This window comes from Chelonia mydas, chromosome 21, assembly GCF_015237465.2.
Source record: "Chelonia mydas isolate rCheMyd1 chromosome 21, rCheMyd1.pri.v2, whole genome shotgun sequence".
NCBI classification, from domain to species: Eukaryota; Metazoa; Chordata; order Testudines; family Cheloniidae; genus Chelonia; species Chelonia mydas.
In genome coordinates, this window is record NC_051261.2 from 980,030 (window position 1) to 993,863 (window position 13,834).

At 41.5% G+C, this 13,834-nt stretch overlaps 1 protein-coding gene across 2 annotated transcripts in view; it reads left to right on the forward strand.

Moving 5' to 3' along the window:
- Nucleotides 1–13,834, forward strand: part of TRIM33 (tripartite motif containing 33) — a 78,853-nt gene continuing 65,019 nt past the window's right edge. Inside the window, exon 1 of one of the 2 annotated variants that reach the window (XM_037884808.2) lies at nucleotides 1–458. In XM_037884808.2, the coding sequence (XP_037740736.1) occupies nucleotides 47–458 (412 nt within the window). In that variant the 5' untranslated portion in view covers nucleotides 1–46. The remainder of the gene's footprint in view (nucleotides 459–13,834) is intronic. The other variant, XM_037884807.2, reaches the window with a different exon arrangement.

Sequence of the window (13,834 nt, forward strand, 5' to 3'; positions counted from 1 at the left end):
GAGCTGTGCGTGCGCGGAGCGGGGAGTCGGGTTCAAAGGAGGAAACATGGCGGAAAACAAAGGAGGCGGCGGGGAGGGGGCCGCGGAGCCCGGCCCGGACGGTGGCGGCCAGGAGCCCGCGGCCGCGTCCCCCTCCGGCTCCGCCCCGCCCGCGCCCGCCGTCGCCCCGCCCGAGGAGCGCGAGAGCCCCGGGGCGGCGGCCGAGAAGGGCCCGGCGGAGGCGGACGCCGCGGCAGGCCCCGGCCCCAGCCCAGTGCCCCCCCTGCCGGCGGCCGCGCCGGGCCCGCTGTCGCTGCTGGACACCTGCGCCGTGTGCGCGCAGAGCCTGCAGAGCCGGCGGGAGGCCGAGCCCAAGCTGCTGCCCTGCCTGCACTCCTTCTGCCGCCGCTGCCTGCCCGAGCCCGAGCGCCAGCTCAGCGTGCCCGTGCCGGGCGGCGCCAACGGCGACATCCAGCAAGGTGAGGCCGGGCGGCGGGGACCGGGCGCCTCGGGCGGGGCGGCGGCAGCCGGCGGGACGGGGCCCGCCTCGCCCGGCGCCGCTGGGGCTGGGGCTGGGGCTGGGGCCGGGCGGGGGCCTGCTCCGCGCCCTGCCCACGACAGGCGGCACAGGTCGGGGTTGGGTTCTTGCCGGAGGGACCGAGCCCCGGAGCCCCGGGCTGGGCATGGGCCCGGGTCCGAGCTGCCGGGAGCGCCGAGCCTCCGCGAGTCCGAATTGTTCCGCGCTCTCTGGGAAGCGGAGCGCCCGCGCCCGGTGTGCGGAGCGACTCCCGCAGCGCTCTCTGCCTTCCCCGGGCACCCCGCGCTGCCGCTGTGCCGTGAACTTGGGGGCCGAGGCGGTCAGGCTGAGCCTCCCTGAGCAGAGGGAGAGTCCCGAATCTGGCATGTGAGCCTTTGGGGGCTTATTAGCTGCAGCTCTCTTGGGAACTACCCACGCATAGTCTCGAAAAATAGACTCGTTTAAGAAACCTAGAGAGCTTCATGGAGCCCTCCCCCAGTTTTGTCTTAATTTAGTTCAGTTTGGAACAGCCTTTGTTTGCAAGTAGTGGTGTAGGATAAGAATTAAAATCTATGTACCCTTATGCCGTTGATTGGATGTATTTTGTTGATTCGATCATTTTAAGAATATGCTCTAATACGCAATACTGATTTTGTGGTAATTTTATGTTTGGTTTAAAAGGTGGTTTGGGAAGGATTAAGTATGTATTTGGGCTACCTTTAGTTTGCCAACCTGTTCATTCACAGTCATGCTAAAATTGCATCTTTGTGTTGTCATCCATTTTGGCACAGTTAGATGGAATGAGGATGGCAAAATTCATGTAATATGTATGGTGGTTTTCTTACGTCTACCTCTTTTTTGAATGGTGTCAGAGTAGCAGCCGTGTTAGTCTGTATTCACAAAAAGAAAAGGAGTACTTGTGGCACCTTGGAGACTAATAAATTGGTTAGTCTCTAAGGTGCCACAAGTACTCCTTTTCTTTTTTGAATGACCTATGTGATAGTTCATATGACACTCATACTGTATGTTCCTGGAAGATGACAGTCTTGGCCTTGTAGTTAAACAGACACTGAAAACTTTCTTGGCTAGTCTTCTCAAATAATTTTGTCTCTGGTAGTTATAATGTGAATGCCAACAACAATTTGGAGAACTTAACTTCATTTGAATCCTGGTTACTACTTGGTTTCTTTCTAGAAGAATCTGCATGTGCATGTTAGAGATGCTGTGTCCATTGGTATAATATTTCCATGTTCAATTGGGATACATAATGGGATTTATTTCTAAACTTGATTAAAACTGAAAGTTAGCATATGTTTTGAAACTTTCAGGTTTTTAGATATTTAAATTACCATTTTAAAAGCAGTTTTTACAAATAGTTATTTTGGATTGGTTATAAGGAACACTCTTGGGAACATTTTCATGAAAGGGCCCCTTTTCCAGTTTTACAACTGTTTAAAAAAATTTGCTCATTTAAATGAAATGCACTTAAATGCAACTTTTTGTAAAACGCTATTTATTTTCATCAGTATTAAACAATAAGAAATAATGTAGGGCTGTCAAGCGATTACAAAAATTAAGTGCGATTAACTGTGCTGTTAAACAGTAATAGAATACCATTTAAATATTTGGGTGTTTTTCTACATTTTAAAAAGTATTGATTTCAGTTACAAAACAGAATACAAAATACAAAGTATACAGTGCTCACTTTATATTTATTTTTGATTACAAATACTTGCACTGTAAAAAACAAAAGAAATAGTGTTTTTCATTTCACCTAATACAAGTACTGTAGTGCAATCCCTTTATCATGAAAGTTGAATTTACAGATATAGAATTATGTACAAAAAAATAATAGCATTCAAAAATAAAACAATGTAAAATTTTAGAGCCTACAAGTCCACTAAGTCCTACTTCAGCCAATGGCTCAGACAAACAAGTTTGGTTACAATTTGCAGGAGATAATGCTGCCTGCTTCTTGTTTACAATGTCACCTGAAAGTGAGAACAGGCGTTTGCATGGCACCATTGTAGCTGGCGTCGCAAGATATTTACGTGCCAAATGCGCTAAAGATTCATATGTCCCTTCATGCTTCAACCACCATTCCAGAGGACATGCGTCCTTCCAGATGACAGGTTCTGCTCAATAACAATTCAAAGCAGAGTGGCCCGAAGCATGTTCATATTCATCATCTGAGTAAGATGCCACCAGCAAAAAGTTGATTTTCTTTTTTGATGGTTCAGGTTCTATAGTTTCTGCATTGGAGTGTTGCTCTTTTAAGACTTCTGAAAGCATGCTCCACACTTTGTCCCTTTCAGATTTTGGACTGCACTTCAGATGCTTAAACCTTGGGTCCAGTGCTGTAGCTATTTTTAGAAATCTCACATTGGTACCACCTTTGCATTTTGTCAAATCTGCTCTGAAAGTGTTCTTAAAACGAACATGTGCTGTATCATCATCCGAGACTGCTATAACATGAAATATATGCAAAAAGAAAAGGAGTACTTGTGGCACCTGAATGCATCCGATGAAGTGAGGTGTAGCTCACGAAAGCTTATGCTCAAATAAATTTGTTAGTCTCTAAGGTGCCACAAGTACTCCTTTTCTTTTTGCAAATACAGACTAACACAGCTGCTACTCTGAAACATGAAATATATGGCAGAAGGTTGGTGAAACAGAACAGGAGACCTACAATTCTCCCCCAAGGAGTTCAGTCACAAATTTAATTAACACATTTTTTTAAATGAGCATCATCAGCATGGAAACATGTCCTCTGGAATGGTAGTCGAAGCATAAAGGTGGCATACCAATGTTTAGCGTATCTGGCACGTAAATACCTTGCAATGCCAACTACAAAAGTGCCATGTGAATGCCTGTTCTCACTTTCAGGTGACATTGTAAATAAGAATCAGGTAGCAGTATCTTTCGTAACTGTAAATAAACTTGTTTGTCTGAGTGACTGAAAAAGGAGTAGGACTGAGTGGATTTGTAGGCTCTAAAGTTTTACATTGTTTTGTTTTTGAGTGCAGTTACTTAAAATAGTATTTTTCAATTCACCTCATAAAAGTATTGTAGTGAAATCTCTTTATTGTGAAAGTGTAACTTACAAATGTTGATTTTTTTGTTATCTTTTTACAGTGCAAATATCTGTAATTAAAATATGAAGTGGACACTATACACTTTATATTCTGTTTCAGAGTAGCAGCCGTGTTAGTCTGTATCTGCAAAAAGAAAAGGAGTACTTGTGGCACCTTAGAGACTAACAAATTTATTTGAGCATAAGCTTTCGTGAACTACAGCTCACTTCATCAGATGTGTAATAGAAATCAATATATTTGAAAATGTAGAAAAAATTCAAAAATATTGAAGAATAAGTTTTAATTGGTATTCTGTTTAATAGTGTGATTAATCACGATTAATTTTTTTGAGTTATTCGCATGAGTAACTGCGATTAATTGACAGCTCTAAAACAGTGTCATTCTTTTCATCACTGAAACTTTTCAGACATTTGTGTTCGCAACTCAAGCTTCTTCTTTTTAATAAAACTTGGTTTGGCCTTAGTCTTCAATCAGAATAAGTGCTTTTGGCAGGTTTGAAGAATTTTAGGTTAGAAACATCATTAGATATTTGTTTATGGTCTGCACATGGTATGAAATACACTCTGAGCTGCAGAGCTCCAGCTATGTACTTATGATCTAAACAGTAATGGTTCTCAATCAGGGTTATGTGTACCCGTGGAGGTACACAAAGGGGTATCAACTCATCTAGATACTTGTCTAGTTTTTACAACATGCTACATAAAAAGCACTACCGAAGTCAGTACAAACTAAAATTTCATACAGACAATGATTTGTTTATACTGCTATATATACTGTACACTGAAATGTAAGTAAACTATTTATATTCCAATTGATTTATTTCATAATTGTATGGTAAAAATGAGAAAACAAGCAAGTTTTTAGTAATATGCTGTGACACTTTTGTATTTTTATCTGATTTTGTAGGCAAGTAGTTTTTAATTGAGGTGAAACTTGGGGGTACGCAAGACAAATCAGACTCCTGAAAGGGGTACAGTAGTCTGGAAAGGATCAGAGGCTCTCAACTACAGTATAAACCAATTAATACAGTAGTTCACCCTTTGTTTGCCAGCTGGTCCACCTTAACCTTGCCTGTTCTTGACACTGCCTATACATCTGTCTCATATTGTTATGTGAAGGCACTAATTTAGCCCTCATTCATTCTATGCTTTGTGCTCTTGCAGAGTGCACAACTTGAATTTGATATCTTTGGGGGATACTGGAAAAGAGTAGAGAACACATCAGATGTTCTAGCAAATGGTATCAGAAGGTCCATCTTGAAATGAAGGTTCATTAAATCTTATTTGAAGGATTCTGACACATCTGTTGGCGTTTTGCTGAGGCCAGATTCTAAATCTTGCATGCTGTATAGGATGTACTGTACTAAAGGATGTAGAAGATTATCAAGCCAAATTTTGCATGCTTTATCTAATAATGGCATGTTCAGATAAACAAGTGTCCCAAGTATAGAGAATTAGTAAAGAGTAACTTCTGCAGAAAATAATTAATTTAAGGATGGAAAACAAATTCCGGTAACATTCTCTCAGGGGCGGCTCTACCAATTTTGCTGCCCCAAGCAGTCGCCGCCGAATTGCTGCTGCTGCAACAGCAGTGGGGCTGCTGCCAAATTGCTGCCGCGCCCGGAAGAGCGGCGGAGCTGCTGCCCAAAAGCTGCGTGGCGGAGCTGCCGCTGAATTGCCGCCGCGGGACACGGAGTGCTGCCCCGTTCTGAATGCCACCCCAAGCACCTGCATGGAAAGCTGGTGCCTGGAGCCGGCCCTGCATTCTCTTAAAGAACACTAGGCCATATTCTGTGCTGATGTAAAAGACACCTTACCTGTTTGACGGGGCAGCTTAGACACCTAACTGATGTGTGAATTGAGATGTGTAAACATCCAGTACTGTGGTTCATCTGACTATGGGTATTTACATTGATGCCCATGGATGGCTCTGAAAAATGCATCAACTGTATGGGCAAGGAAGTATTATAGCCCTGTTGGAAGCTGTGGAGGACAGTGTGCAGCATTGAATGGTCAAACTTCCATCAACCCAGCAGGTTCCCTAGGAATTGAGTAAAACCAGAAAGCTATAGATGTTTGAACAATACTGGTGTTCAATGGACACATATTCCTACAAACTACAGCTGGAACTAGCTAGATGGCAAGAAAATCATGGCATTTGTGGGAATGGAACATTCTTGCACCAGAGGCAGCTACAGCATTGCTGAGCAGTGTGTGGTGCAATCATGGGCAATGTAAACCACAATGTTTAAATTTTCCTGCTTTCATTACTGCCACCTTTGCAGAAGCTCCTTTTCTTTCATATATAATTCTGCAATCCATATGGCCTGTTAGCGTGCCATGAGCAACTACTTTCCCTGTCAGTCTTGATAGTTAGCCATGCCCACTGATACGCCTGAAGCATCCTGTGCAACTGCAGGATACTACTTTCAGATTACATGCTCCATTGTTTTTATTTTACATGTATTTTAATTTACATCACGCTTAGATTATGTTTACAAGATTGTGCACACCTACGCTAAAAGATTCTTAAGGGCGAGTGAAAACTATTGGTTATATATTTTTTTTCCTTAGGAAGAGTGGGGTAGAGTGACACTTTTTTTTTCTGGTAAATTTGTCCTGTTACCGTTGCTAGCTCGTTAATCTCATTTTTCACTCCTTAGATTCCTTAAAGGATCTGGAGTTTTAAACATTAAGTAGGATATAGGCCCATAATTTCACAAATTGGCCACGGGGCATGAGGGAGAGTGGGCTGGTTTTACTCTACCCTGGAGTATAAACAAATAGTGTAAAAGAGCCATTTTCATGTATTTCTGAAAATGACTAACATGGGAGAGTTCCATTTTATTATCTAGATGGTAAAACAATTCTGCTGTATTAAAGAAAGGAGTGCTTTGAAGCATGCTTACCTTTGTCCTTCAAGTGATGCCTAATGCTCAGTGAAATACTTTTGGGGGTTTAATATATTTCACAATTGACAGTGAGTTGAAGATATTTAAATGATGGTTGAGTTTCTGTAGTTGTTTTTACTGTCCAGATGGAGGCAGTTTCCTGCAAGGCTGGGTTACTGGTCATCTGCACAACCGCTTGTTTACGTTCTGACAGTGAAATTTTAAATGTGGAAAAATAGAAACTTTTTTTCAAATGAAAGCTTAAATTGTCAGGAAAGGAGATATCTCTAACACTTTAGGATCCACTTTTTTTTTTCTTGCACCCATGATTTTCTTCTCTCCCTGAGAAGATAGGTGGTTCTGAGAATTTCGCAATATTTCAGTGAGGTATTTGCAATCTGTTAAGGAGATTATCCCACTATGGAGAATGTGCAGTTCTCCTAGCCCCTTATGAACACCACAAAGGGTCAGGACTTCATTAGGCTACTGAAATCTTAGCCAGTGAGCCCACAAGGAGAAGTTTTCTGAAAACTTTAGGAAAACATAGACATAGGGTTAAATGGAAGTGTGCATGTAATCAGATGCATTAATACTTCTTGTGGTTTCAGAGTAGCAGCTGTGTTAGTGGTGAATGCTGTAATGTGCAACATAGCTAAATTATAATTGGTCTAAGAACAGTTACTTTTAATTTCTTCTCTTGTGTACACAGTCCCATTCATAACATTTCATAGACTTTTGCATTTAGGGCATTTATATGACCGTGATGGACATCTAAGAAATGCGTGCAGTATCCTTTTGTTTAAAAGGAAGACAAAAACTGACTGCACGTGTCAAGCTATCATAGTTATGAATGTGATGTGACCCTCAAATACAATGAACTGTTCTGTCAGCTTATATGTAAGCATCATGCATTCAGTAAAGTAAGATGCAAAGTAAAAACTTCTGTTAAATAACAGACTGTTGAAACTGTAGAAGTGGTTATAAATTAGTTTACTCCGTTTATTTGCATTTCATTTAGCTCAGACACTGACTCAAAGTATGCCTGGGTGGACAGACGAGCTAGCTCTGCCTGAGCTAGAGCACTAAAAAAATAACAGTGTGGACCTGGTGGTGCAGGCAAGCCACCTGAGTGTAAGCCTGCCTGAACCCCTAGGGTCATACTTGGGTGGCTAGTCCATACCAGTGCCCTTGCCTCAGCATGCACACTGCTATTTTTAGGGTGCTAACTTGAGCAGAGCTAGCATGTATTTGTCTCCTTGGGCTGGGAGGTAGGTTCCCAGCTGCAGTGTAGACATACCCGCACTTTCTTTCTTGTGCATAATTAGGAAGGTGGTGTGTGCAATGTTGGCTAAACATTCAGTGGAGGTTTAATTCTAAAAAGTGTTCAATGAAATTCCTTCTTTTAGGTTTTGTATGTTTTCTTATACTGGTGAAATACAAATTTCTGAGCTCTTTCAATTTAATACATTTTCATACATGAATCTGATTATTGTAACCTGTGTTGCAAATAATGTCTAAGATTACTGTGAATTACAGGTTCCCATATTTTTTAATAAGTAAGTGTCTTGGGAGCCACCAGTCATCGCATTGATTGATGTGTGGACAACAGCTTCTCCTGTTCACGATCACATAACATCCTTGTGGCAACTGCTTACATAAATAAGTGATATGAGAGAGAATTTCATGTTTCTAAGCGTCTTTTAATGAATTTGGCAACTGGAAATTAGGGGGAGCAGCCAACAGCACGTGACCAGTCAGCCCCCTATCTATTGATGACACTTTGGGAACTTCTGATATAACTGAGGGATTTTTCCCCCCTGTCAGTTTACTTTATATATTTGACAGCATTGTACACCTAGTCAGTTTTGCTATTTTCCATTCGGGTCCTAGCCTCAACTGGGCTTTCTAAGAGCCAATGCGATATCACTTCTTCGCTTTTTTGGCAGGTCTTTCAAACAGTTACAAAGGAAGATAAACCTTTTTTTAAAAGATCAATTGCAATACCATGAATATTGCCAGAGACACTTGGATGTAGAATTTTAAATTACTTTAAATTTTGTTTAGATGTCAAGCTGATGGTGGGACATTCTAGTGCCCTGTGTGGGTTTATTTGAATGTCTAACCAATTCAATTAGCCACACATCAAAATACCTGTGCTATCAGATATGTGCGTTGGATGAGCCTTGAAGCTGGTGAGGGAAATGATGACTATTATTCATGTGCAAAACTACTTACTCATTTTGGCTATCTCAACCAATATATCAAACTTGGCAAAATACTCATTCTTCAGAGGGCTATGTGTATGCCAAGTTTCAACTTTAAAACGGAAGTTTGAGTTATTAGAGAACACAAGTGTTTGAAAATATTTCCTGAAGTGTGTGACACTATTTTTATCATGCTTATAAAAAAGTAAACAACTGAAGGGATTTTTTTTTAAATATTGTGAGGAAAAATTCATCTTTGGGTTGAGAACAAGCATGGGACACTTCAAAAGGTAAATTTTATTACAAAAACTGGTTAAAAATAGAAGCTTAAAATGGGGGCTTTTGGATACACAGCTATAGGTCTTTAGGCCAGTGTTAACTAATGTGGCATCTCCTATGTATCAGTGAAGAATTCTAGTAACTTCTCTAAAGTGAAGGTTCTTGGGTATTTGCTATATTAAGTCAGTCCTGAGAATAGGTCTCTTCCAAAATGTGTGATCTCATTTGTTTTCCTTTTTTTCATTTTCACATTCTTGGGTTTTGGTTTTTCATAAAGTGCTACAATGAAGAAACATACAAAGAAATGTTATTCATTTTAACTTTTGGCTTGTGTGTGTGTGTAAATAATTACGAAGAATAGGTTACATAAATAAGCCACATTATTCAATAAAATAAGAAATTTCCTTACTACATATAAGTAAAATGCATCTTTATGCAGTGGAGTCCAGGCTTGAATTCTGGATAAGCCTTATAAAAGTTACAAAGCTATCTCTTCTGACTGGCCATACCATCTCTGGCTATGATCTCATCTGAATCAGTGCCTAAGCATGATGCTGAAGGGTATGTGTTCTGCTGGAGAACATAAACTTTCTGCCAAGATGTCAAACAAGGCCCTGACCACATGTGACTGTTAAAGATAGTTTCTTTTTGTAAAGAGAAGGAAATGTTAACTCTGTTGTCCTGCCTCAGTTTATCGTCTATTTAGATGTAATAGGTGTAATAATACTGGTATGTTGAGGCTTTATGTTTGTAAAGGATCTTGAGGTCCAGAAATGCAAAGCACTTGTGACAGTGCCTTGCAGTCTTGGGTCCTCTACATTGTGCCTACAGTAATACATCCAAGAACAGGTTGCAGCATTCTCCTTGCCCTTTCCCCAAATGCATACTCTCACTTTACCTTTCTTTGTTTTTTAAGAGGTCAGATGTGTGTCCTTTGAGTGCTCCAGCTGGTATTATTCAGGAATGTAAATCAGTGTCAGTTCTTCTTGGATTAAATAAATTTCTTGTCAGTTTACAGAAAAACACACCTGATACATATGTCATGAAGTTTTAAGTGGAGCTGCATGTAAATTAGAGTATAGGTATATGTTCTATGGTCCAAGGAATATTTCAATTCCCTAGCAGTTGCATGTGTTTTCTCCATGTTGCAACAAAGTGTTGCTCTGCAAGGCTGGATTTTTCCTTCCCGACACTTCTCCCCCTGCTCCCCAAAACCACCAACGGCTGTCTACACTGGCAATTTACAGCGCTGCAACTTTCTCGCGGTGGGGTTTGAAAAAACACCCCCATGAGTGCAGCAAGTTTCAGCACTGTAACGCGCCAGGGTAGACAGTTCACCAACTCTGGGAGCTATGCCCCTCGTGGAGGTAGTTTTTTAACATTGGCAGTGTAGACAAGTCCTAAATAAGTAAATTCCATTGTGGGTGTTGCATACAATAATGTTAAACTAAAAGACGTGTTAAAGTTGGCACTTCCTCTCTGGGATCATGGGTTAGAAATAAATGTCAATAAAGTGATGCTCTTTGGCTTATTGCTGCTGTGGTAAAGGGAGGATCTCAAACTCTGATTTTCCCAGCTGTCCGTTAAATGTTTTTTGATGGAGATGTAACATCAGGTCTTAGACTCTTTCCTATGAGAGAGAAAAATTAGTTCCTTTAATCCTCTGAGTTAGAGGAACAACTTGAGTTGCTCCTCCTCTTTAGGGGAAAACTGACTTTGAATTCTGTTATGACCCTAATTGTGTCAAGAGGGAAAACTGGGAAGAAATTCCACTACAGGTTACTAGTTCATGTAACCATCACTAAATGGCAGTGTCCATCTGTCTTTGATCCAGTTATGCAAAAAATTATTCAGAAAATGTATTCAGTAGGAAAGTGGAGTTCTTACCTGTTCAGTTGACTGAGTCAGACTGACCCATGGGTCTGACTTTTGGAACTCTTTCAAAGCCATGTCCCTCTCTTATGGCACTGAACATTCTGTGCAAGGCTGCTTAAAGCTTGGACTGGCTAATAAGACTTAAGAAGCTTCTGTAGTGGACTGTTCCTGGTGACTGTGAGAGACAAGAACATTTTCTTGATTCTCTTCATCTATTATATTTATGCTTGTTAAGCTTCTGGTGATTAGATTTGAATACTAAAACATAGCGTAATTTTTATGTGGTGAAAGAGAATAATGGATATGTGTAGTTAATTAGTTACTAGGGAAATACTCTTCCTTGAATGCTCTAGTAACGTTAGGCAGTGGCTATAGTACGCTAGTTGGAGCTGGTAAAAATGTGGTATACTTTACCCTGATACTTTTTAGAACAACAAAAGAAAAATGATAAAGGCCATTATTACTGGAAATATGCCATTATATATTTACCTGTATGGTTCCTTTGTCATACTTTGGTTTCTGATTCATAATATACTGCTTTATGCATGTTCATGTCTAAAGTGAATATAACTGCAGTCTGCTATTTCATGTTACTTCATCCTGTTTCAGGAATGGGGAAATCTGAAACATAAAGAGGATCTGACACCATTTCATTAGATTGCAGCTAATTAGCCGTTACCCATTATATTTAGTATTAACATCAAACTTAATGTTGAATTCTGTAATTTAAGCTCTTCCATCAGGGAGCTGTAAACATGACGGGACACCTGCTGTACAAAGTGAGATACAAAAGTCTAGTATTGGGGAACACGCTAGTGAAGTTCATGGGAAGTGCTGCCTTTGCTGCTGTTAGTGAGTGTGAGGGTTTTAAAGAAGGATGGTTCAGTGCCTAGGGCATTAGCTTAGGACTTGGAACCTAGGCTGGGTTTAAGTTACTGCTCCACCAGCTTTCCTGTGTGACCTTAGCAAGTCAATCACTCTGCCCCAGTTGCCCATCTGTAAAATGGGGATGATAGCCCTGCCCAAATACATGAAAGGTGGTGAGGCAATCAGATACTGCAGTAAAGAGCTACCATACAAATACCGAATACATTTATAGCAGGGTGCTGTCTTTGGACCCTTTTTAGGTGCTCCATCTTTTACACCAAATTCTGGCTCAGAGGGTCTGAAATCTGAAGTTCCAACCCCCCTCCTTCCTTCCCCCCATTCTTGCCTTTTCAGCAGCTAGAGCTTTATCTGCTCTCCCATCTTCAGAGCCTCTTGGCTGCTGTCAGAGGGAAGGGAGGAGGTCTCTGCTGTACCTCTTCCTTAGCAGACATTGGAGCTGCTTTCCCAAGTAGCAGCAGCAGCAGTGTGTGAAACTGACGACATCCTTGACATTTTCACTGGTGTTTGAGAGAGAAGCCCTAGGGTTGATCAGAATAAACTTCATTGAAGCAGGCTGTGCACATGCCACATACACTGGGTACTGTCATCATCTAGTGCTTGTATAGGTCAGGTTAGCAACATTTTACAGCTGAAAAAAAGAGGCAGAGTCTTGCCCAGTGCCTCAAGGAAGTTTGTGTCCGTGCAAGGAGTAAAGGGGTTTCTAATTCTTGGTATAGTACTCAAGCCATCAGATTGTTTCTCCTCTTCCATATGTTTTTCATTGGCACTGGTGTAATAGGAGCAGCTGAAATTATTTCTGTAGTGACTCTTTATATTGGACAAAATCTGTTGGATAGAGAAGTTTTGTAAAATGCTTTTTTCCTTTAGTCTAGAATTGTAAGTACTCTTTGGCAGAAGTCTTCTTTTACAAAGATGCGCTGATGTACTGATAATGCAGTCTGTTTGCTGTTGGATCAGATATCACTCTGGCTTGCTGAATCACAATAAAAATAATGAAATACAAAGTTTTGTGCTTCTGTTTTAAGTGGCAGCAGCCTTAAAGGGGAACTGTCACAAAAAGTGTACTTTCCAGTTGAATTTCCAGTGTTTCTGTGATATTTCCGTTATGCTGTTAAACATTTAGTGGAGCTAAAAATTGAAGTCTCATCTAAAAGTAATTAAACTTTTAACATGTACTATTCGTGTGACTCGGATCTCAGTGGTGCCAACTGGCAGAGGGCACAGAAGGGGAGTAGGAATCCCGTGCGTTAGATGTATGCTTAATAGATCACCAAAAGGTGATGAGGTCTTACTGAAAGCCAGTAGCCCACTTGTCGTCATCATTGCAAAATGTATGTATAGATAATATTTAAGTTATGTATCTATATCGAAAATTATGTTCTTAAGGTCTTGGAATTAAGGTAGGTCACCCAGAGGTGACATGCTTCAGAAATGTATCTTTCAGGCAGAGGTAACAGATGCTTATCTCCCTGTCTGGTCATATGTGAATTGTGTATTGTCTGCCTCACAATGGAGGCCTATTTGCATACTGCCTCTGGTGCTAGCCAAAAGGCTGCAAAATCTACAAGAGAAAATCTATAGGAAGAAACAAAAGGGAATGGGGGGGAGGTCTGTGTCCCTCCTGTCCCCTTTATGCATGAAAACAAAGGCTGGGACTTGTTTATCTTGGGAGGCAAGGGAACATGCTGGGTCCTTCACCTAGAACAGGGGTTGGCAAGCTTCTGCACACGGCCCATGAGGGTAATCCACTGGCAGGCCATGAGACATTTTGTTTATGTTGACCGTCTGCAGGCACGGCCCCCCCATAGCTCCCCGTGGCTGTGGTTCGCTGTTCCCAGCCAATAGGAGTGCGGGAAGGGGCGGACCGGTGCTGTGAGCTGTGGGGGGCCGTGCCTGCGGATGGCCAATGTAAACCAAATGTCTTGCGGCCCATCAGCGGATTACCCTGATGGGCCGTGTGTCGAAGGTTGCCAACCCCAGACCTAGAAGGAGACAAGCTTAATTGTGTGTCTGTCTCATGAGAAGAGGCTCACAGCCAAGCCTAGCTGTAAAGTTCTTCAAGGACTTTGGGTATGCATTACTGTAGCAGACATGAGTATCTAGTTAA